This window comes from Scyliorhinus canicula, chromosome 13 (assembly GCF_902713615.1).
Source record: "Scyliorhinus canicula chromosome 13, sScyCan1.1, whole genome shotgun sequence".
Lineage (NCBI taxonomy): Eukaryota > Metazoa > Chordata > Chondrichthyes > Carcharhiniformes > Scyliorhinidae > Scyliorhinus > Scyliorhinus canicula.
The window spans coordinates 143,967,296-143,988,759 of record NC_052158.1 but is presented as its reverse complement, the minus strand read 5'-3'; the positions used below and the strand labels follow the sequence as shown (position 1 = coordinate 143,988,759).

Sequence of the window (21,464 nt, the reverse complement as noted above, 5' to 3'; positions counted from 1 at the left end):
CCTCCCTCTCTCCCCCCTACCCCCCCACCACTTCTCCCTCTCCCCCCTCCCACTGGCCGCAGCATTCTCTGGGATGCCTTCCCCAGTTTGCCGAGACTCCGGGACGGTCCGCTCACCTCCTCACTCCTCGTCAGCCAGCACGACTGCCTGGCGACTTTTAAAAGCAGGTGTGGACGGCGACGGCGTGACATGGCGTCACGACATTGGGACTTCCGGAGGTTCCGGAGCGGGGGTTCCGGAGAGTCGCCATTTTGGCTACGTCGGACGACTCTCCGTGGTTTTGCGCGCGAAACCCGATTACAGACATTTGGCCGGTTGGGAGAATAGCGGGAGCGCGTCGGACCGGCGTCGCGGGAAAAAACGGCGCGGCCCGCTATTCTCCGAACCGGCGTGACATCGGAGAATCGCGCCCACAGTGCGGTGAACACACAAGAGATTCAAGGTCGTCCACAGCGGTACCAGGGTAAACAGGGCAACGTTTGCCAAATACATGAGTATGCAAATTCCAGGCTTGAACAAGGAACAACGTGTGATGTGCTGCAGCGCAGACAGCAGGCAGATACTGGGTCTCCACACTGTATGGGTATAAAAATGTTCCACATCCTTCAAAGGGACTCCGACGCTCCCAGGAAAAGCATGGAAAGATTATTTCTCCTGGGTTTTGTTGCAGCTCTTGTGGTCTCAGGTGCTGGGGGGCGATATCACGGGTGAGGGTTTCTCTGGATGAGTCGGGACTGAAGAGGCGGGGGGGGGGGGATGAAATCCATTTTGCGAACTAAATCTGACATTTAATTTCTGTTTTGTTGAAAGGGACAAAGTTTTGCGTCTCCGACTGGAAAGTGAAGAGCACCTGCAGTTTATAAAGAATGTGGCTCGTTCTGCGAAGGTATGTTTCACGTTGTTATTTCACTAGCCAATGTGTAATTAAGTTTGACGGAATGAAAACATTAATAGTGTTATTGATGTGCGCACAGGTTGATTTTTGGCAGCCACATTCGGTTGAGTTGGTGAGCACGAACAGGAGTGTGGATTTCAGAGTGGATGCTGATCGGGTCTCAGATCTTCAGGCTGGACTGGAGAAGATTGGATTGAAATATGAGTTAGTTTCAGATCCTGTGTTGCCTTTCGCTGAACATTATAATCACACAAGTACACCTTTTAATTCAGAGAGAGAGAGAGAGTAACATTGTATCTTTTCCAGGGTATTAATTGACAACCTGCAGACCTTGATTGAGAACCAGTTTGATCGCAAGACATCTCGATCACTCGACTACAGTTATGAAAGTTATCATAACTGGGATCAGGTAAACACCAAAGTGTTTGTAATTTTTTTTAAAAAGTGCTCGGTTAGATGTTTGCCAGGTTTAGGACGTTCAGGCCTCTCGAGATGGTTTTGTCAACCAATTAGATCTGTATCGTCACATTGTTTACCTGCCTTTGTTCCAGGCTTAGTGCAAAGCTACCTGTTTGTTTTCATAGACAGTCTCCTTTTGCCCAACAGTAGAGCAAAATGGATGTTAGTAGGTAGCACTGTACTCTGCTAATGCAACATTCATTCTTAACTTTCAGTTCATGCCTAATATCACAATAACAATGTTTGCTGTTGGATGAGTCCAGGAAAATTGATCCAGATATATAAATTGGACTTGAATGCATGTAGTTGTCAGGGCTGTTCCAATTGATTCCCTTATTTCCAAATTCTTTTACTTTGTGGTGATCATTTTTGATCCATGGATGTTTAATAGCCGTTTACCTTTAAGCCGAGCAGAGGAAGTGAGGAACTCAAAAGTTACAGTATAGCACACAGCGCTATTGGAGATTTAGGGCGGGATTCTCCGTCCTGGGTCGGCCGGATCGCATTCCCCGATAGGATAGAGAATCGCAAGTCGGGGCAAAACACCGACCCCGCTGGTGGCGTGAATGAGGTACATGACCGCACGTCAGCCAGAGCATGTAAACGAATGGGCCTTAATGAGCCATTTGCATCCATTTAGTGGGCCCATCACCCGATGATCCGTCCCTCCATGATTCTCCAGTCCCCGCGGCCTGGAATCACCTAGGCACGGATCACTCTCTCTCTGAAATATTTCTACCAACATGGCCCTGGAGTGCTGGACCTCGCGGTGGGCCAAAGGGGTAACTCCTCCCAAGGAGTTATGGTCGAGATCATCTGAGCCCAAACGAGGACTATCCCCACAGCGATCCCGATAATAGAGAGACCCTCCCAGACCCCTGTAATAAGGAAATTCGCCCCAGTGACCCTTGTAACAGGGATGCCATCCACAGGACCCCCTGTAATAGGTAGACGCCCTCGGGAACCCTCACACAGACCCCACCCCAGAAAAGGGGCTCCTGCCTGGAAGCTGGAGGGCAGTCCAAACAGGGTAGTGAGAAGAATTACAGTAGTAACACTTCTCTTGAAGCTCCATTGACCGCACCAAAGAGAGGTAAGTACGGTATAATCACACACTTAAGTGATCGGAATGCACTCAGTGCTTAGAATGCACTTATCTCTCTTTGGTGTGGTCAATGTTTGTCAATATTGGGGTTTCACCATTTAGGCCGCTGAACCATGAAAGGGGATTAAGGAATCAAAGCTGCAGATGGTTTATAGAAGTTGTCAATCACAGACCACTGCTAAAAAGCTATGAATGGCTTTCAGCTAATGGATCTGTGGGAACCAGACACAGTTCACAGCTGTTTTCCTTCCAGGAATGGACATGTGGAGCTTCAAGGGAAGAGATACAGATGTTAATCTTCTCAATGCCCCTGTCAGCACTGCTGTTTAACTTCCAGACCAGGGTCTCTTTTCTGTGTGTAGGGTTGGGAGTCTGTTGAAGGCTCCCTTTAGGCAGGATGTCCCTGTAGGGGTCCCCCAGTTACAGGAGTCTGTGGGGAGGGGGGGTTCCTTTGGCCAGAGGGCACCTGGAGGGTCCCCTATTACAGGGTTCCCTGTGAGGGGAGGGTCTCCCCACTTTAAGGGTCCCTATGGGGGTCTCCTTATTACAGGGGTCCCTGTAGGGGGTCCCTCTAGTACTGGGATCCCTGTGACATTCCCTCTATTACATGGGTCCCTGTGGGGGTCTCCGTATTACAGGGATTCCTGGGAGGGGGTGGATCACCCCCATAGTTGGGGATATGGGGGGGGGGGGGGGGGGGTGACCCAGGTAATCCAGGGGATTATGGAGTGAGGGAGGGCCATGAGGTTACAGATTGTGGTTGAGTAGAATTCTGCTGCTGCTGATGGCCCAAAGTGCCTCATGGATGCCCAGTCTTGAGTTACTAAATCTGATTGATGTCTATCCCATTTAGCACGGTGGTAATGTCACACAACACGATGGAGGGCATCCTTAATGTGAATACCGGACTTTGTCTCCACAAGGACTCTGCGGTGTTCACTCGTACTAATACTGGCATGGACAGATAGATCTGCAGCAGGCAGGTTGGTGAGGGTGTGTGGAATTTGCACATTCTCCCTGTGTCTGCGTGGGTTTCCTCTGGGTGCTCCAGTTTCCTTTCACAGTCCAAAGATGTACAGTTTAGGTGGATTGGCCATACTAAATTGCCCCTTAGTGTCCAAAAGGTTAGGTGGGGTTACTGGGTTATGGGGATAGGATGGAGGCATGGGCATAAGAAGGTGCTCTTTCTAAGGGCCGGTGCAGACTCGATGGCTGAATGGCCTCCTTCTGCACTGTAAATTCTATGATGAGGTCAAGTATGTTTTTCCTATCGCTTCTCGGCCTTTTGGCTAAGTTGAGCGTGAGGTCAGGTGTAATGGTTGGATCTGGTATGTCTCTCTTGTGGGGACCATGAATTGGATTCAATTTGAATTGGTTTTTGGAGCAGACAAGGAGCTGGATTAGGGGTTTTGCCCCTGTCCACATTCTGAGCTCTGGCTTTGTAACTCTGATAAAGTAATTTTAAAAAAGTATGTTTTTCCTATAGGACCAGGTCAGCTTGGTTTATTATGATGCTACCAAGCCACTCTTAGAACATAGAACATAGAACAGTACAGCACAGAACAGGCCCTTCGGCCCTCAATGTTGTGCCGAGCCATGATCACCCTACTCAAACCCACGTATCCACCCTATACCCGTAACCCAACAACCCCCCCCTTACCTTACTTTTATTAGGACACTACGGGCAATTTAGCATGGCCAATCCACCTAACCCGCACATCTTTGGACTGTGGGAGGAAACCGGAGCACCCGGAGGAAACCCACACAGACACGGGGAGAACGTGCAGACTCCGCACAGACAGTGACCCAGCCAGGAACTGAACCTGGGACCCTGGAGCTGTGAAGCATTTATGCTAACCACCATGCTACCCTGCTGTCCTCCATCCAGAGTACATGACAGTGCTACCAATGGTGCCACGTCTGATAAAGACCCTTCCATTGTGTGTCACAAATCAGTACGGATAAACTGAGCTAAATCAGGAGGGAGAGATTGGAGGTTGTGGCTGAAGGCTTGGTCACAAAGACAATTTGCGAAAGATTTTAATGAGGTGAGAGAGGTTTAGAGAATGCATTGCAGAGTTGACCGAAAGTCCCGCCAACAATGAGTGGGAGAAGGAATGGGAGGAATTCACATTAATGGTTTGGACTTTGGAATCCGAAACTAAAATTCTAAATTTGCAGACGACACTAAAATGGTGGAATAATCATTATTGAGGAGGACTGTCCCAAATTTCAGGAGGATATTTTTAAACCTACAGAATGGGCACATAATTGGCAAATGGAGTTCAAATGAGGTAGCATTTTGGTGCGAAGAATAGGAAGATCCCTTATTATTTGGAAGGAACAAACCTCAGGGATGTAGAGGAACAAAAGGATTGTGGATTACAGATACATCAAAACTAACAGTTGTGTCACAAGCGAGGCCATAAAAATAGCCTGCTTTGCACTGGGCTTTTGAGTGAGGGATGAACATTCAAAGTAGGGGAATTATCCAGTCTCTAGAACACAGTTACTGTACTGCAGATAGTTCTTCTTGCCATATTATAAAATGGATATAGAAACACTGCAGAGAAGATTTACTAGGGTGATACCAGAAATGCAATGGTTGTACACATCAGGAATGGATTGACAGGCTGGCTCGCTTTTCCCTGAAAAAAGAAAGGTGAAGAGTGACCTAACAGATTAGAAAAGGTTCTGGTCGAGTGGATACAGGGTGATGTTTTCCATTTGTGGGGTTGAGCATATCGAGAGGCCCCCAGGGTCACCACAAAATCCAATAAAAAATTTGGAAGAAACTCCTTTACCCAAAGCATGGTGAGAATGGAACTCATTTCCACAGGGAATGGTTGAAACCAAAAGTATGGACGCATTTCACAGAAAACTAGACGAGCATGTCAGGAAGATGAAAAAAGGAGAGTTACAATGGGAGCACATCGAGAAAGATGGAGGGGAGGTTCAAGTTCAGCATATACACTGGCATTGACTGTTTTGAGTTGAATGGCCTGTTTCAGTACTGCATATCCTGTGCAATTCCTTGAAAATGCAAAAGGAGGATTTGTGATTGGAGGAGATTGCAGAGTTGGGTAATGGAGGTGTTATAACTCGCATGGGTCTCAAGGGGTAGGGATGCTTTACTACCCCGTGGAGCTTGCAGAATACGAGCGCCCTTCGATAAATGGGGCGGGGGACCATTAACAATGTTCACTTTGTATAAATAGAGGCGGGCAGTAAGGCACCGACTAGAGAAGATCCGGTACAGAACTACTGGAGTTGTTTTAAATACTAAGTATAAAATAAAGTAATTTTTTGCTTTTGACCAGCTCGGTGTGGATTCTTTGTGCCCTGTACAAAAGGGGGTAAGACATACATGAATGAGCACGGGAGGAATGGGCATTCTGGATAAGATGTATTCACATATTTTCATTCTACTGGCAAAAAGATATGCATGCAAAGTATGAGAAAATATTTTCAGTGTCTGTTAAGGTGCGATAATCGATTGCAGATTGAATCTTGGACTGCTGCCATCGCTGATGAAAACCCAAACCTAATTTCTCGAGTTGAAATTGGACGGAGCTATGAGGAACGACCGATCTATCTCCTCCGGGTAAGATCACATGTTTCATACTCTATTTTTGCCGTGACAGTTTCAGATCTCCCCCGCACGCTGCAGATACGACAGGGGACCTACCCTTTGTGAAGGTGTGATAACGTCTGTGCTTGCACTGATAAAGCAGCCTTAGGGAAAGATATTGTGAGTGCGCCAATCTCTTGTTACAGGTTGGCAACAGAACAGGTTCTTTGAAACCTGCCATCTTCTTGGACTGTGGAATCCATGCCAGGGAATGGATTTCCCCAGCATTTTGCCAGTGGTTCGTGAAAGAGGTCAGTGACGCAAACACATCCATAGCACTTTCAGGAATTTTGTTGAATTGATATTGCGAATCATGCTCCAGGGACATTGAATGAAAATGGCTTATACATTCCACAGGCCGTTAGAAATTTTGGAACAAGATCTACCCTGGACACGCTTGTCAATGAGTTGGATTTTCTGGTTGTTCCTGTAATAAATGTAGATGGTTATACCTATTCTTGGACAAAGGTAAGAATCAAATGGGCAAAATAATTTGAAGGTATTAGTTTCTGTTGCATGTGTAATTCTGATATACGGGCACCAATCATATAGTCATAGAATTTACAGTGCAGAAGGAGGCCATTCGGCCCATCGAGTCTGCACTGGCTCTTGGAAAGAGCACCCTACCCAAGGTCAACACCTCCACCCTATCCTCATAACCCAGTAACCCCACCCAACACTAAGGGCAATTTTGAACACTAAGGGCAATTTAGCATGGCCAATCCACCTAACCTGCACATCTTTGGACTGTGGGAGGAAACCGGAGCACCCGGAGGAAACCCACGCACACACGGAGAGAACGTGCAGACTCCGCACAGACAGTGACCCAAGCTGGGACCCTGGGGCTGTGAAGCAATTGTGCTAACCACCATGCTACCGTGCTGCCCAGTTATTAAGTCTCGGCACATGTGAACAAATAGATATCCATGGACAGAAAGCCTGAAGACTATAGCAGCTGTGTGTTCTACTTGAAGCAAAAGCTAAACTAAAATTGCTTCGTATGACACACCTCCTTTCTTGTGATGTGCTGCTATCCCTTAATGGCATATTACAACAGTTCTAACTGCATTGGATTGCAATTTCCTTGTTCCATTCTTATATATCCAGTCAAAGCTTAGAGAGACGCTTGCAATGGCCTCTTTTCCTGCAGTCATGGCATTGGTCATGAAGTCCAGCCAGGATTTCTCCTTGGGTACAATCCCGTTGATGTCACTACTAGAGACATGGATGAACGGAGCCACAAAACCGCTAATTAAATTTTAACAAAAGAATAAAACATTTTTTAAGCATAAAAAGTCTGACTATATTACCATACTCCTTCACCCCACCTATATATTCACAGATGTAATTTTAAGGATAACACAAATTGCAAAGTGTATCTTGTGCTATAATGGTCTCGGTAAGTACACAGTCCATATAAATCAACAGGTCAGCTGTGGTCAGACACACCAAGTGGCAGATGCCACTCAATAGAACCTCTGTGGATTTCTCATCAAATCCCTCAGATGTTTGTCATTTTAAAGAGCCAACTGGGCTCACTGGAACTCTGACTTCCACACAAGGGTTTCCAAACTTTATTCTTGAAGAAACACTTCTTGGAATTTTCTCCCAAACAAGGCTTTCTCTTGGGTGCCTTTACCAAGAATCAACTTCCAGGATTTCAATCTCTCCATTCAGTATTCCTCTGCCTTGGAATTCCAAGGCAATCTCTCAGGTATGCAGCCATGCCAACAGAACACCACTGCTTCACAGGGTGTATTAAGGTGTTACCAACCTTAGGATTACTTCAAAAGTCTGGCTTCCTGTTAGCTCTCTTCCCCAGGTCTGCACCTTTCAACTCTCCCTTTAACTGGGAGCCTCTCTCTGCTCCTTCAAAAAACAAAGAAGAAGAAAGAAAAATTACAGCACAGGAACAAGCCCTTCGGCCCTGCAAGCCTGTGCCGATCCAGATCCTCTATCAACAGTACCTTGTTCCGATTCCAGTTATCATCACCTTTGACTTCAGTTATCCTGGGACTTCTTTCATTCCCTGGTTTTAGAACTATCTGTTCTTTAACTTCTGAGACTTACTTTCTGCCCCTTACTCCATTGCCCTGTCTCTCTGCTGACCGTTTCTGTGAAAGCTGCTTTTATCTGAGGTACCTGTTTTCAACTGAACCACAAGTGTTTAAGTGTATGGTGTGGCCCCTGGTTGTGAAGAAACAGCTCAAACTTTCTTTAAATCCCATTTGTTTTCACATTGTAAAACCTTTAATTACAATTCAGGCACAGTTTAAAATGACTAAAATCCACAGGCATGCAGGCACCTTTGGTTAACATGAAGCTCACTAATGTTTTAACCCTTTCTTATACAGAAGCACAAAGTTAAACTTACTTGAAGCAAAACCTTGTTTCTCGTATTCACAAATACAAATATAGGTTACCTCAAACTATCTCTCTTTCCTGACATTTGGGCTGTGCCCAAATTATCATCTACCTGCTAACGCTCAGTGGCATCACCTGAAAAAACATCTGATGACAGAAAGCCAATGACTCCATTTCCCTCTCTGTTTGAAGACGAATATGACTGCTCATAACCTTTGGTATTCTATTGAACTCTGAGGCGAACTTCTGACCCCATATCCTCCCTGTCACTCATCCCACCCACTTACACCCAAAAAATATTCCCGAGTCCTTAATTACTTATATTACTAAAGTGTTGGTGGTCACAAAATCTTCAATGACTGTTTTCAATACTCTTACTATCATTGTAATAGATACATAACAGAACGAGGCCATCCAGTCCTCCATGCCTGTCCTGGTTCCTTGATGAAGCTATCTAATTCGTCCGACTCCCCTTTTCTCTCCCAGTACCACTGTAATTTCCTTCTCCCACGCAACCACAACTGGCCAATATTTGGGAATGTGCAAGTTCTCAAGGTACTTCACAGGAGTTTTACCAGACAGGATTTGACACAGAGCCCCATCAGAAGCTATCAGGACAAGTGACCTAAAGCTTGGTCAAAGAGGTAGGTTCCGAGGAACAGCTTAAAGAAGGAAAATGAGTTGGAGAGGCGGATGGAGTTAGGGAGGAAATTTCAGGGTTTATCGCACATCATGGTGCCAAGTAACGTGCAAAGAAAACAGGGTGATATTTACTGCGCTCTCCAATTCTAAATACTGCATTGGAGTAAAATGGAAAATGATGTATTCATCTAACACAATGAGGATGAAGATATTATCCATCAGAAGGTTAAAAAAAAGTTCCAAATCTTCAAATCCCAGCAAAAAACAGTAAGACTGGCATCAGTACCCCTAGAGTTCTATTTTAAGATGTACTCGAGTTCTATTTTAAGGCATACAAGACCAGTTTGGACAAGTTTTACTGGTGGCCTACATTTCCATGTTTTACTACATTTTCCTTTTGCTTTTGTGCTTGACCATAATGCCTAACCACAGGATCGACTTTGGAGGAAGACACGATCCAGGAATCCTGGCTCTGCTTGTGTGGGCACTGATCCGAACAGAAACTTCAATGCCCAATGGGGTGGTAAGTCACTGCCACTCCTCAATGTGAGGCAGTGTGTTTTTAAATTAAATATATATTTGTGATTAGCGAAATTAGACGTTGAGGATATATAATTCTTTAAATATTGCTTTTCACTCACACAATGTCAGCGCCAAGTGCCCCATTGAAAATTGTTACAGCAGACAAAGGGGGCCATTGGACCTGCACTGCCAATTTAATCTCCAGTTGGACTTTGGGCAGTTGAGTTGAACCCTTTGGAAATTAGGTATGAGATGTGTTTTCCCTGGAGGTTGCGTCACATGGGGGTAAGTAATTGCCAGCCAATGGAAATTCATCCAGCTCATGGCTGCTGCCAATGCCTGGTGGGTGGCCTCTTGCAGGGGTCTAATAACGTTTGGCATTAGACTCCCTAAAAGCCTGTGAAGCAGCCAGTGAAGTCGCGCATGTCACGTGACTGTGATCTTAAAGAGACCCTGCACACAACTACAATAACCAACATATATAACCTTGGCATTGTCAAATTGCTGCTGCATTATGAGCAGGTTGATGATACAGACCCATGTCCACTGGAGGAAGAACAGAAAATACTGGGCAATCTCTGCAGGTCTGACAGCGTCTGTGGAGAAGGGAGCTAACGTTTCGAGTCTGAATGACTCTTTGTCATCTGGAGTCATTCAGACCTGAAACGTGAGCTCCCTCCCCTTTCCACAGACGCTGTCAGACCTGCTGAGATTGCCCAGTATTTTCTGTTTTTGTTCAGATTCCAGCATCTGAGGTAATTTGATTTTAGCTTCATGTCCACTGGAGATTCATTCAGACAGAAGCTTCAGCCATCAGACAGAGGAGCCTTTCGGTGGATTAAGCTGGGCTACAGTTGATCCCAAGTCTCCAGTTGTCTAACCCGTACTGGACATCTCATGCCGCAAAAATCTCAAATACGAAGAGGGTGAGGAGGGTGTCACAGGGCCCTCTCCCTCCATCTTGTACATTTAGAGCCACCCTCAATGCTGCTCTGGACCCACACTTCATATGATGGGCCTTGGGAGACAGAGGAAGAGGGGTATGATGGAAGGGAGTGGACTGGGTACCCATGAGATAAGCACTCATTTTCCCACCTCTATGCCTGACATTATCATACATCACGTGTGGAAGGGGGTGTGGTGGATAGGGGGCTGTGAGGCTGGGATAAGGGTGGAGGATTTGGCTCTTTCTCTCTGATCCACAGCTTATGGTAGAGGTGTATAATGTTAAAAAGGAGAAGGTGACAATTGTAACTTTTCAACACCTGCCTTACCTGCAGCCGATGGAACCTCAAGGGACCCATGTTCTGAAATTTACTGTGGACCACATGTAGAATCTGAAAAGGAAGTCAAGGCTATTGCAGGTTTTATCCGTAGCCACAGTTCAACCATCAAGGCATATCTCACCATCCATTCATACTCGCAGAAGTGCTTATTCCCATACTCCTACACCTACGCGTTGGCATTTGACCATGAGGAACTGGTAGGTGACCGCATCTCAGAAGTGAACTCTGAATTAATTACGGGCATTTATGTAAATTACTTGTTTATTATACGAAGGGACTTGGCTCCCTGCTGCTTGCACAGGATACACTGGGGATAAAACGTTCTCCATGTTGTAGTCACTGCTTCATTATGGCCCATTGCATGCCATCTGGAAAATGCTACTTTCATACATGACGTAGGATCATTCTACACAGAATGAAGTCACTCAGTCTATTGTACCTGTGTTTGCGCTCCGTCAGAGCTACAAATTAAACTCGCTCCCCTGCTCTATCCCGTAATCACGCATATTTGCCAATTTCTAGCACATATTCAATTTGCCTTTAAAGTTTCTCTTAGTCCACAAGCTTTTTAGATGCATTCCAGATCATGGCAACTCGCTGCATTAAAACTCTCATCATCTTCCCCTTTCTATTAACTTAGTTCCGTGACCTCTTGTTAACGACTCTCTTGCCAGTGGGAACAGTTGCTTTTTTAGCTACTTTCTCAAAGACACTCATAATTTTGAACATCTCCATTCAATCTCTCCTAACCTTCTCTGCTCTGCTCAAAGGAGACTAATCACATCTTCTCCAACTGAATTTCCTCATGCCCGTTACATTTCCGGTAACGTTTCTTTTGCATCCCCTCCAATGCCTTCCTTCTGTATTCTCTACCTCTATTAATAAAGCCCAGGATCATGTGTGCCATGTGACCCACTTTCCCAACCTGCCCTGCTACCTTTAACGATTTGTACACATACACCCCAAGTCTCCCTGCAGTCCCTTTTAACATTGCACAATTTAATTAAGAGTGAGGTGATCATAGCTGGAGATACAGGAGGAGAGTTACACCCTCCAAATGTAAGTTGGTATTACCATAGAATTTACAGTGCAGAAGGAGGCCATTCGGCCCATCGAGTCTGCACCGGCTCTCGGAAAGAGCACCCTACCCAAGGCCAACACCTCCACCCTAGCCCCATAACCCAATAACCCCACCCAACACTAAGGGCAATTTGGGACACTAAGGGCAATTTTGGACACTAAGGGCAATTTGTCATGGCCAATCCACCTAACCTGCACATCTTTGGACTGTGGGAGGAAACTAGAGCACCTGGAGGAAACCCACGCACACACGGGGAGGATGTGCAGACTCCGCACAGACAGCGACCCAAGCCTGAATCGAACCTAGGACCCTGGAGCTGTGAAGCAATTATGCGATCCACAATGCTACCGTGCTGTATGTATTGAGAAACCCATCTCTGTTCCTGGGAATGCCCTTGAAATCCACGTCTAAATAATTTACGTGGGCTCTCCTAATTTTTCCTTCCAAAATCTATTGTTTCATGCTTCACCTGCATTAAATTTACTCTGCAATGTATCTATGTATCAGCAATGAGTTAGCCAAGAAACACATTCCAATATATCCTGATTGTAGAGAAGCAGAGCAGCATATATAATAATAATAATCTGTTCTTGTCACAAGTATGAAGTTATTGTGAAAAGCCCCTAGTCGCCACATTCTGACGCCTGTTTGGGTAAGCTGGTACGGGAATTGAACCCGCGCTGCTGGCCATGTTCTGCATTGCAAACCAGCTTTCTCTATTTGCCCCAGAGGGTGTGGGTTTTGTCCCACAGTGTGGCAACGAGGTGGCAGTCGGCTTCTCCACCTAATGTCTGTCATTGCACCACTTGATGTTTAAACCATATGGAGATGAAAAACCAAGCGCATTGCAATCCAGTGAATTGTCCCCAATGTCTTGCATTGTCATATTTATTATCTTTAACAACCAGATTTGATATGTGGTGTTTCTATTTCAGAATAACCTAGCTTCGAATGCAGTTGATGCTTTGACAAGTCTTTATGGAACTCCCTTTGAGTTTGGGCCTGGAGCAAACTCATTGTGTAAGCACCCTGTTTAATGATCCTAGAGTGAATATTGACACGGCTCCCCGGTTGTACATTTTGTGACATCGGTCAGTCATCCAATCCCGATTTGGGTACTAATGCTATAATAATGCTGCGCTGTGTTAAAATGCTCTATGTTACTGAGTTACGCATTTAGCCAACTAGAGAATATGGCCACAAGTTAACACACTGATCTCCTTCATTAATTGTATTGCCAATAGAAAATAATGCAGCCAAGTCATCATTATTGTCTTCCCGGGTCCTGGGGCAGAATCCTGTGGTGTGGGAGGGGGCGGCTGTTCATTCTGATGCGCTGTTAAATTATGTGTAATGGCGTTGGGAGAGCTTTCCGAGGTCTGTTTTGGATATTACAGAAGGTGGCCTTGCTTAAAAGTCAAAAGGTCAAACGACATCATTTAAAAGTAAATAAAATTGAACCTCACGCAGACAGTGCATTTTTACAGCCAATACATGGGCTAAGCGGGTGAGTGTAAATCATGCTCGGCCAATCCTCCATGAGCAAGGGTGGCATTAAAGCCACAGCACTATGGCAGAGCAAGACCTAAGGAGGCTGCTGCCAATGTTGCAGCCACATATGGTAGGATATTTTCCTTATTATGTTGAGAAACTATGATCCTGTGGCACTGCCTTGGGTTCAGGGCTTGAAGGTCCCGTGCAGCTTGACTGCTGCACGGAAATCCTTATTGAGCCATGGGGGTCATCTACTCAGGTGGAGATTTCTCCTTTGAGAAGGGGGGAAGCTGGTCAGGGGCAGCAGCAACAAGTCTGGCATCAAATACATTAGGGAAACACTGAAGTGGCTGAAGGCCAATGAGGGGAATATGGATGAGGACAACAAGACACCAATACCCGGTACAGCACAGCATTTCAACAGCTTGTAACTATTTGGAGATGACAGAGGGTCACTGGAGGAAATGGCTTTGTCTTTCAAAGGTGGTAGTCACTTCAATATTTGACAAAATTGTAGGGAAGATTCCATCAAACTGCCTAAGGGGTTACCCAATGCCTCTCACCTTGAAAGTGACTACTACCCTGAATTTCTATGCTTTAGGGTCTACCCAAGGGTCTACAGGGGATAGTAATCCACTATGTACCACTGCGTTATAGGTGTCACGGCCATTTTAGTCAGAAGGGTAGAGGCATTCATGAGGTTCACAACTGACGAGGAGAGTCAGGCAGAGCGAGTGAGGGGATTTGGGCTCATTGCAAACTTTCCAAAGACCCGAAGTTAATTCATCACTGTGGCCGTAAAGACCAGCCAAGCGGTCTTTGTAAAGGTGAAGACTTCTGCTCATAAAACATTCAGAAAGTCTGTGATTACAGGCAGCACATTCCATAGATGTTTGCGTGAAATATTGGGAGTTGCTATGATGAGTACATTTACTTGCACACCCATGGCTATTTACCAAACCTGCACATCTGGATGGCAGGTTGGCAGGAGACAATGGATATCCTTTGAAGAGGTGGCTTCTGACATCCTTGAAACCCTGCAGAGGAGAGCTTTAATGCCAGCCACATATCCACAAAGACAGCTATGGAGTGGACCAAAGGTCTATTGAAGATGAGGTTATTTTGAGCCTGGATCGATCTGTGAGCGCATTGCAATATCCTATGGATACAGTATCTTTGTTGTTGCTCTGCATAATTTTGCTCTGTTAGGAGGTGAGTTTGTAGAGGGTCACCAGGAAACATTGAAGGATGAATCTACCAGTGACTGAGATGAGGACTCTGAAGAGCGAAGCGTGATGTGGGAGAATAAGGGCAGCAAGTTTGTGGAGTTCGAGAGATGAGGGAGGCTCTGATCCTGAAGCACTTTTAATAGTGTGACACAGACTTCTAAATACACTGCAAAGGAGCTGCCCTACAACCTTTGGCCAGCGTACGAGAATGTCCTTACTAACCTTCTTTGGTCTCTTTATGCACACATCTGTCTCAAGGGCCCCTGAATCTCAAGATGGATATGTAATTGTTTTGCAGCCTTATAGTGAAAAACAGCCTTATCCCATTCACAAGCATCACACAAACATCTCGTGAAAAACAATTTAATCAAGAGCAGCTGAACAACACTACACTCAAGATTCATAATAATAATCCGTATTGTCACAAGTAGGTTTACATTATCACTGCAGTGAAGTTCCTGTGAAAAGCCCCTAGTCGCCACATTCCGGCCCCTGTTCGGGTACACAGAGGGAGAATTCAGCATGTCCAATTCACCTAACAAGCACGTCTTTCGGAACTTGTGGGAGGAAACCGGAGCACCCGAAGGAAACCCACACAGACACAGGGAGAACGTGCAGACTCCGCACGGACAGTGACCCAAACTGGGAATCGAACCTGGGACCATGCTTCCACATCAAAATGTGTCTAAAATGTTTTTCTCACGTTTGTTTTTTGACTGCTGCACGTTGGTGTCCCATCGTCGCTGTCAGCTGTGCTCGAGGCAGGCTGCTGTCCCTGATGTTTAATTGGCCTGGGTGACTATTGTAGACATCCTCTGCTCATCTGGAGCTGCGAGGACCCAGGTATCATGAGGGAAATTGCACAGTGACAGGAACCTCCTCTGTCGCTGAGGCACTTTGAGGAACAAGGGGTGGAAGATCTGCTGTCACCTTTAAAAGTATAAGGCGAGGAGCCCCTCGATGCAGAGAGCTACTGCTTGTCCACTAATGTGAGGTTTTTTTGGAACTCTCTGCTCACTGTAGATGAACTGGAACCTGGTCGCAACTCCAGGTGCTCTGTCCTTCTGTCGCACTGGTAATGACCATCTAAGTTAGTTAACAGTACGTGCTTTCCAATTTGAATGTTTACCCAGGCACCCTTGACTGAGCTACAGTGTCTAGTTTTCCAGGCGAGTTGCCATTCTCTGGATGGAAGGAGCCGTGCATTCCACAGAGAGGGAAAGAGCAGCATGCAAGGCCTGAAGAGACTCCTTCCCTGTCCCTGCCAAACCGTGGAAAATCCTTCAGATCTCCTGCTGGACATCTCTAATGTTTACTGCCTGACGGAGAGCCCCAGAGCTTGTCATTTGCCTGCAGCTCAGTATCTGTTTTGTCTCCCCAAATCCTCTGGGATCAGAGACGTGGAATATCACAGCCCTCAACAGCTGCTCTGACTGCACCCAGTTTGTGCAACTGTTTTGCTGGATGTGGGCGATGCGATGTGGGCGATGCACTTGAGGTGCCAGTATCTGAGCTGCTGCAAGGTAAAGGGCAAGGCTGGAATGGTGCACTCTCTAAAGTCCGTGTTCCTCGTGTCCGCTTCTGCTTCCCACAGATCTGCTGAGTTCATCCAGCGTTTTCTGTTTTTATTTCCGATTTCCAGCACCTGCAGTGTTTTGCTTTTATTACCTGATTCAATTCACTGGTTCACAAAGGAATCAACTCAATCGAAGCACATCAAAGGAGCAGCTCCAACTGCTCATGACCTGGAGGAAATTCTGCAACCTACTGAAGACACCTACACATCCTAACTGAGAGTTTATCTCCTCTCGACTATTCAAGAGCTCACCTGGTTCGTTTGCCAGCTCCCAAATGCTATAAATTTAAGGTCACCCACATCTCTGATGGTCATGTCCCAATTTATTCCCAAATCCTGTTCATGCTTCACTGCTATGTCCATGGACCTACATTGGCTCCTAGGGCACTGGATACCTTCATTTTACTATTCTCATCCTTGTTTTGCGGTGGGGTCATGGTATTATCACTGGACTAGTAATCTCAAGGCTCTGGGGATAAGGGTCCGAATTTCAGATGGTGAAATTTGAATTTAAGCATGTCTGGACTTAAAAGTCTAACGATGACCATGAAACCATCGTTCATTGTTGTAGAAATCCACCTGGTTTACTTATGGCCTCTGAGGGAAGGCAATCTGTCATCTTTACCTGGTCTAGCCTACATGTGACCCACAGCAATTGACTTACCTGCCCTCTGAAATGGCCAAGCAAGACACTCAGTTCAAGAGCAATTAGGGATGAGCAATGAATACTGCCCCAGCCAGCGACACCCAGATCCCAGGGATGAATTACAAAAAAGTCTCCCCGAACACTGGAGACGTGAGCAATCAGATGCCTATGGACCAGATCTTGGGACATGAAGATATTTCAAGAGAAACCTCTTCAGTGATTAGAATGTAATGATTGGTATGACAGGGAGTAATTAAGACAGATATCATGGATGGTTTTAAGGAAAAGTTAGATAAGTACACACAGTGAAAGAGATAGCAGAATGCGGAGATGAGGTTTGCAAAGATTGTGTGAGAAGAGTGCTTAAACACCAGCATAAATCAATGAGGCTGAAATTTACATAATGCAATGCCCAACATTACGTTGAAATATTTTGTTTCTTTTACACTTACTGCTTGCTCCTCCCACGGCAGCACGGTAGCATTGTGGATAGCACAATCGCTTCACAGCTCCAGGGTTCCCAGGTTCGATTCCGGCTTGGGTCACTGTCTGTGAGGAGTCTGCACATCCTCCCCGTGTGTGCGTGGGTTTCCTCCGGGTGCTCCGGTTTCCTCCCACAGTCCAAAGATGTGCAGGTTAGGTGGATTGGCCATGATAAATTGCCCTTAGTGTCCAAAATTGCCCTTAGTGTTGGGTGGGGTTACTGGGTTATGGAGATAGGGTGGAGGTGTTGACCTTGGGTAGGGTGCTCTTTCCAAGAGCCGGTGCAGACTCGATGGGCCGAATGGCCTCCTTCTGCACTGTAAATTCTATGATTCTATGATTAATATCTCCCGAGGCTGACCATCGTCCCCAGACTGGTGTGACTCCCAATCCAGGAGCCCAGCACCCACATATAAATAATCCTGGGGACCTGAAATATGATCATCTATTTAATATCATCTGTGTGCTGATAGAAAGTGTCCAACAGCATTCACTGGGCTACATTGGGCAGCACGGTAGCATAGTGGTTAGCACAATTGCTTCACAGCTACAGGGTCCCAGGTTCGATTCCCGGCTTGGGTCACTGTCTGTGCGGAGTCTGCATGTTCTCCCCGTGTGTGCGTGGGTTTCCTCCGGGTGCTCCGGTTTCCTCCCACAGTCCAAAGATGTGCAGGTTAGGTGGATTGGCCATGCTAAAATTGCCCTTAGTGCCCAAAATTGCCCTTAGTGTTGGGAGGGGTTACTGGGTTATGGGTATAGGGTGCAGGTGTGGGCTTGGGTAGGGTGCTCTTTCCAAGAGCCGGTGCAGACTCGATGGGCCGAATGGCCTCCTTCTGCACTGTAAATTCTATGGTCTACATGTGTTTATTGCACACTCTGAGGGTGATCCAAATGAATGAATAGCAACTGATCTTGGCCAGTTTCATCAATGCAGGTTCCACCCATGTTATAATCATTGACATTATACAGCACGGGGCAGATGGACAGCACGGTAGCACAAGTGGCTAGCACTGTGGCTTCACAGCGCCAGGGTCCCAGATTCGATTCCCCGCTGGGTCACTGTTTGTGTGGAGTCTGCACGTTCTCCCCGTATCTGCGTGGGTTTCCTCCGGGTGCTCCTGTTTCCTCCCATAGTCCAAATCCGTGCAGGTTAGGTGGATTGGCCATACTAAATTGCCCTTAATGTCCAAAAAAGTTGAGGAGGGGTTATTGGGTTATGGGGATAGGGTGGAAGTGAGGGCTTAAGTGGGTCGGTGCAGACTCGGTGGGCCAAATGGCCTCCTTCTGCACTGTATGTTCTATGTTCTAAGTTCTATGTTCTACATTAGGGCTGGACTGTCTGGAAGCGTGGGTTCAATTCCCGTACCGAATGTTGTTCATGAAGGACCCGCCTTCCCTTGCCCGTCTCCTGAAGTGTGAGGATCCTTGGGTTAAATCACCACCAGTCAGCTCTCCCCCTCAAAGTGGTCATCTAGGACTATGGCAACTTTACTTAATCAAAAGGGAAGCATCTCTATCAGGAATGCGGTGGAAAACCCAGCCTTGTATATTTGTACATTTTATAAGATACATTCTCTAAAATGGTCTAATTGATTTTTAAAATTCTTTTACACTAGATATTGCTTCTGGTGGTTCAGATGACTGGGTGTATGACCTTGGCATCAAGTATGCGTTCACCTTTGAGCTGCGTGACACTGGCAACTATGGCTTTCTGCTACCTGAGTCTCAGATCAGACCAACGTGTGAAGAAACAATGTTGGCAGTCAACCATATCGCCTCTTATGTTCTCAACCATCTGTATTAAACCAGTGGGCGAATGGACGAAATGATAAATGTCCGCTGGCTGTCTTTCAAGTTTAAGGTTTAGAATTTAAATCTCCTTTAATCTTTCAGGTGGAAGGGTTCAAGGTTTTTTTAATACAAAGTACAATGCACCAGCACTCTTCAGTGCATCTGAAGGTACATTCTACATAGGATAATATTTGCCTTGGAATACGAGACAATGACTGGTTGAATCGACAGTGCCCTTGGTACACATAAAATCATAAAATACTGAAGGAAGCCATTGGCGCATTGTGGCTGCAAAAGCTTTTGCAAAGATCTGTCCAATTAGTCCTATTTGTATTCTCTTTCTCCAATAGCCCTGTAAAGTTTTCATTGAGAAGTATATATTGAACTGGATCTGCTTTCAATACCCTTCCAGACCATAATTTTCTGGGTAGAGAAATTCCACTTCAAATCTGCCCTTTCACCATATGGGTCAATAATATGGATACGATAAAAGGGCAAATTGTTTAATGCCTATGTCAGCCTTGTAATACAATACGGGAAAAGCGGGTAGAATGCATAAAATCCCAAGGTTTCACCAGCGTGGAAGTGCTTAGATCCGGTAAATGGAGTTCACAAGTTTTCATTACGGCCTTTATTGGAGTATGTTGATGTACATGTCACTCTCCATGCCACCTTATGGCGGAATCGTATCGACATTGAAGTTTTTCTGGTGTTGGGTACAAATGCGGTTTGTGACCCTGATGGTATTGGCTAGCAGCACAGGGTCACAATGTCCGTCCAATTGAGGAGAGCTGGGGTGTGGCGGGAAGGGGATAGTTCCAGAGGTGAGCAGCTTCATTAATGGGTGCAAAACTCTAGCCAGGGGCCAGTCAAACTACTGTGGTGGGCACTGCTGAGGCAGGCAGGAAAATAGAGTGATATGTATATATAGAGACATGCAAAGGGTTAATGATTACATCTTGGTGGAACGCAACCACGAAGGGGGCAGCACTAGATCCCACTATAAATATGAGAACTCAAAGGATCTTGGGTCTCTTCCAACCAGGAGTGACTAGACTGCAGAGTGTTATCGTTGGTCACAGCATAGTTAGCACATGTAGTTTAAATTAGTTAATACTTTAATATCGATTACTTGATTACTAGTTATAGTTCTGTAGAGTGTGCAAACTCAATATTAATCATTATTCGTTATTCAATAAATCTGTTTTGCTTTAAGTTAAAGAATGGTGTTTCTTCAGAATCACGCCATCAGACCATACTAAATATACAAGCAAAGAGCAACGATATGTTACCAAAGAGTAATCTAACATGGGCAGCACGGTAGCACAAGTGATTGGCACTGTGGCTTCACAGCGCCAGGGTCCCAGATTCGATTCCCTGCTGGGTCACTGCCTGTGCGGAGTCTGCACATTCTCCCTGTGTCTGCGTGGGTTTCCTCCGTGTGCTCCGGTTTCCTCCCACAGTCCAAAGACGTGCAGGTTAGGTGGATTGGCCATGATAAATTGCCCTTTGGGGGGGTTATTGGGTTACGGGGATAGGGTGGAAGTGAGGGTGAAGTGGGTTGGTGCATACTCGATGGGCCAAATGGCCTCCTTCTGCACTGTATGTTCTATGTTCTATGGGACCAGATCATTGGCTAACTCGCATAATCCAGTATGATTAGAAAAAAGAAAAAGGTAAGAAGCTATTCGACTTGAGAAGCATCATCAGCATACAACAGAACTTTGAAGAAAACAGGATCGATGAATAAAGCTCAAGCTCCTTGACACCTAAGGATCACTGATAATCAATACTCACCAGAGAGTAATATAACAGAAGAGTGCTTCAAAATTGAGGCACTCTCTGCAACAGTTGTTAAAAACAATTCAGAACCACGGTGTGGAGAGGTAACTCCTCTGATCTCGGGATAGCTTTTGCATTGGCTGTATTCTTCTTGCTGGGGTGATTGAGAGGAGGTGCCATAAACCAGTTCCCAGTTAGCTCGGCTAAAGCTACCATTGCTCAATGGGCAGCCACTGGTACGCTGACGCCCCCCTCCCAAGATTGTTCGGAGGCGGGAACACATTGAATAGCCAACCCAATGTTCTATTATCCGAATTTCCCCCAGTCCTATCTTCTAATCCATCTCTAAAGGGCTGGGGAATTCCACCCCCCTACGTTTTAGGAAAGGTTGCCACCCATTTTGTTGTTAAAGTGCTAGTTTTTTGTTCGGAGGTAGATAAACGTATGTTGATTGCAGAAGAAAATTGTTATTTTGAGA

General features: G+C 45.8%; 1 protein-coding gene across 1 annotated transcript; it reads left to right on the top strand.

Annotated features, from left to right (window-relative positions):
* The first annotated feature begins 571 nt into the window (after nucleotides 1-571).
* Nucleotides 572-20,419, top strand: LOC119976262 (carboxypeptidase B-like). The gene is made up of 11 exons (XM_038816628.1): nucleotides 572-707; nucleotides 811-886; nucleotides 975-1,099; nucleotides 1,202-1,304; nucleotides 5,962-6,063; nucleotides 6,237-6,341; nucleotides 6,448-6,558; nucleotides 9,529-9,619; nucleotides 10,899-11,101; nucleotides 12,921-13,005; nucleotides 19,030-20,419. The coding sequence occupies exons 1-11, from the start codon at nucleotides 580-582 to the stop codon at nucleotides 19,215-19,217; spliced, it is 1,317 nt and encodes a 438-aa protein (XP_038672556.1). The 5' UTR covers nucleotides 572-579; the 3' UTR covers nucleotides 19,218-20,419.
* Nucleotides 20,420-21,464: the final 1,045 nt, after the last annotated feature.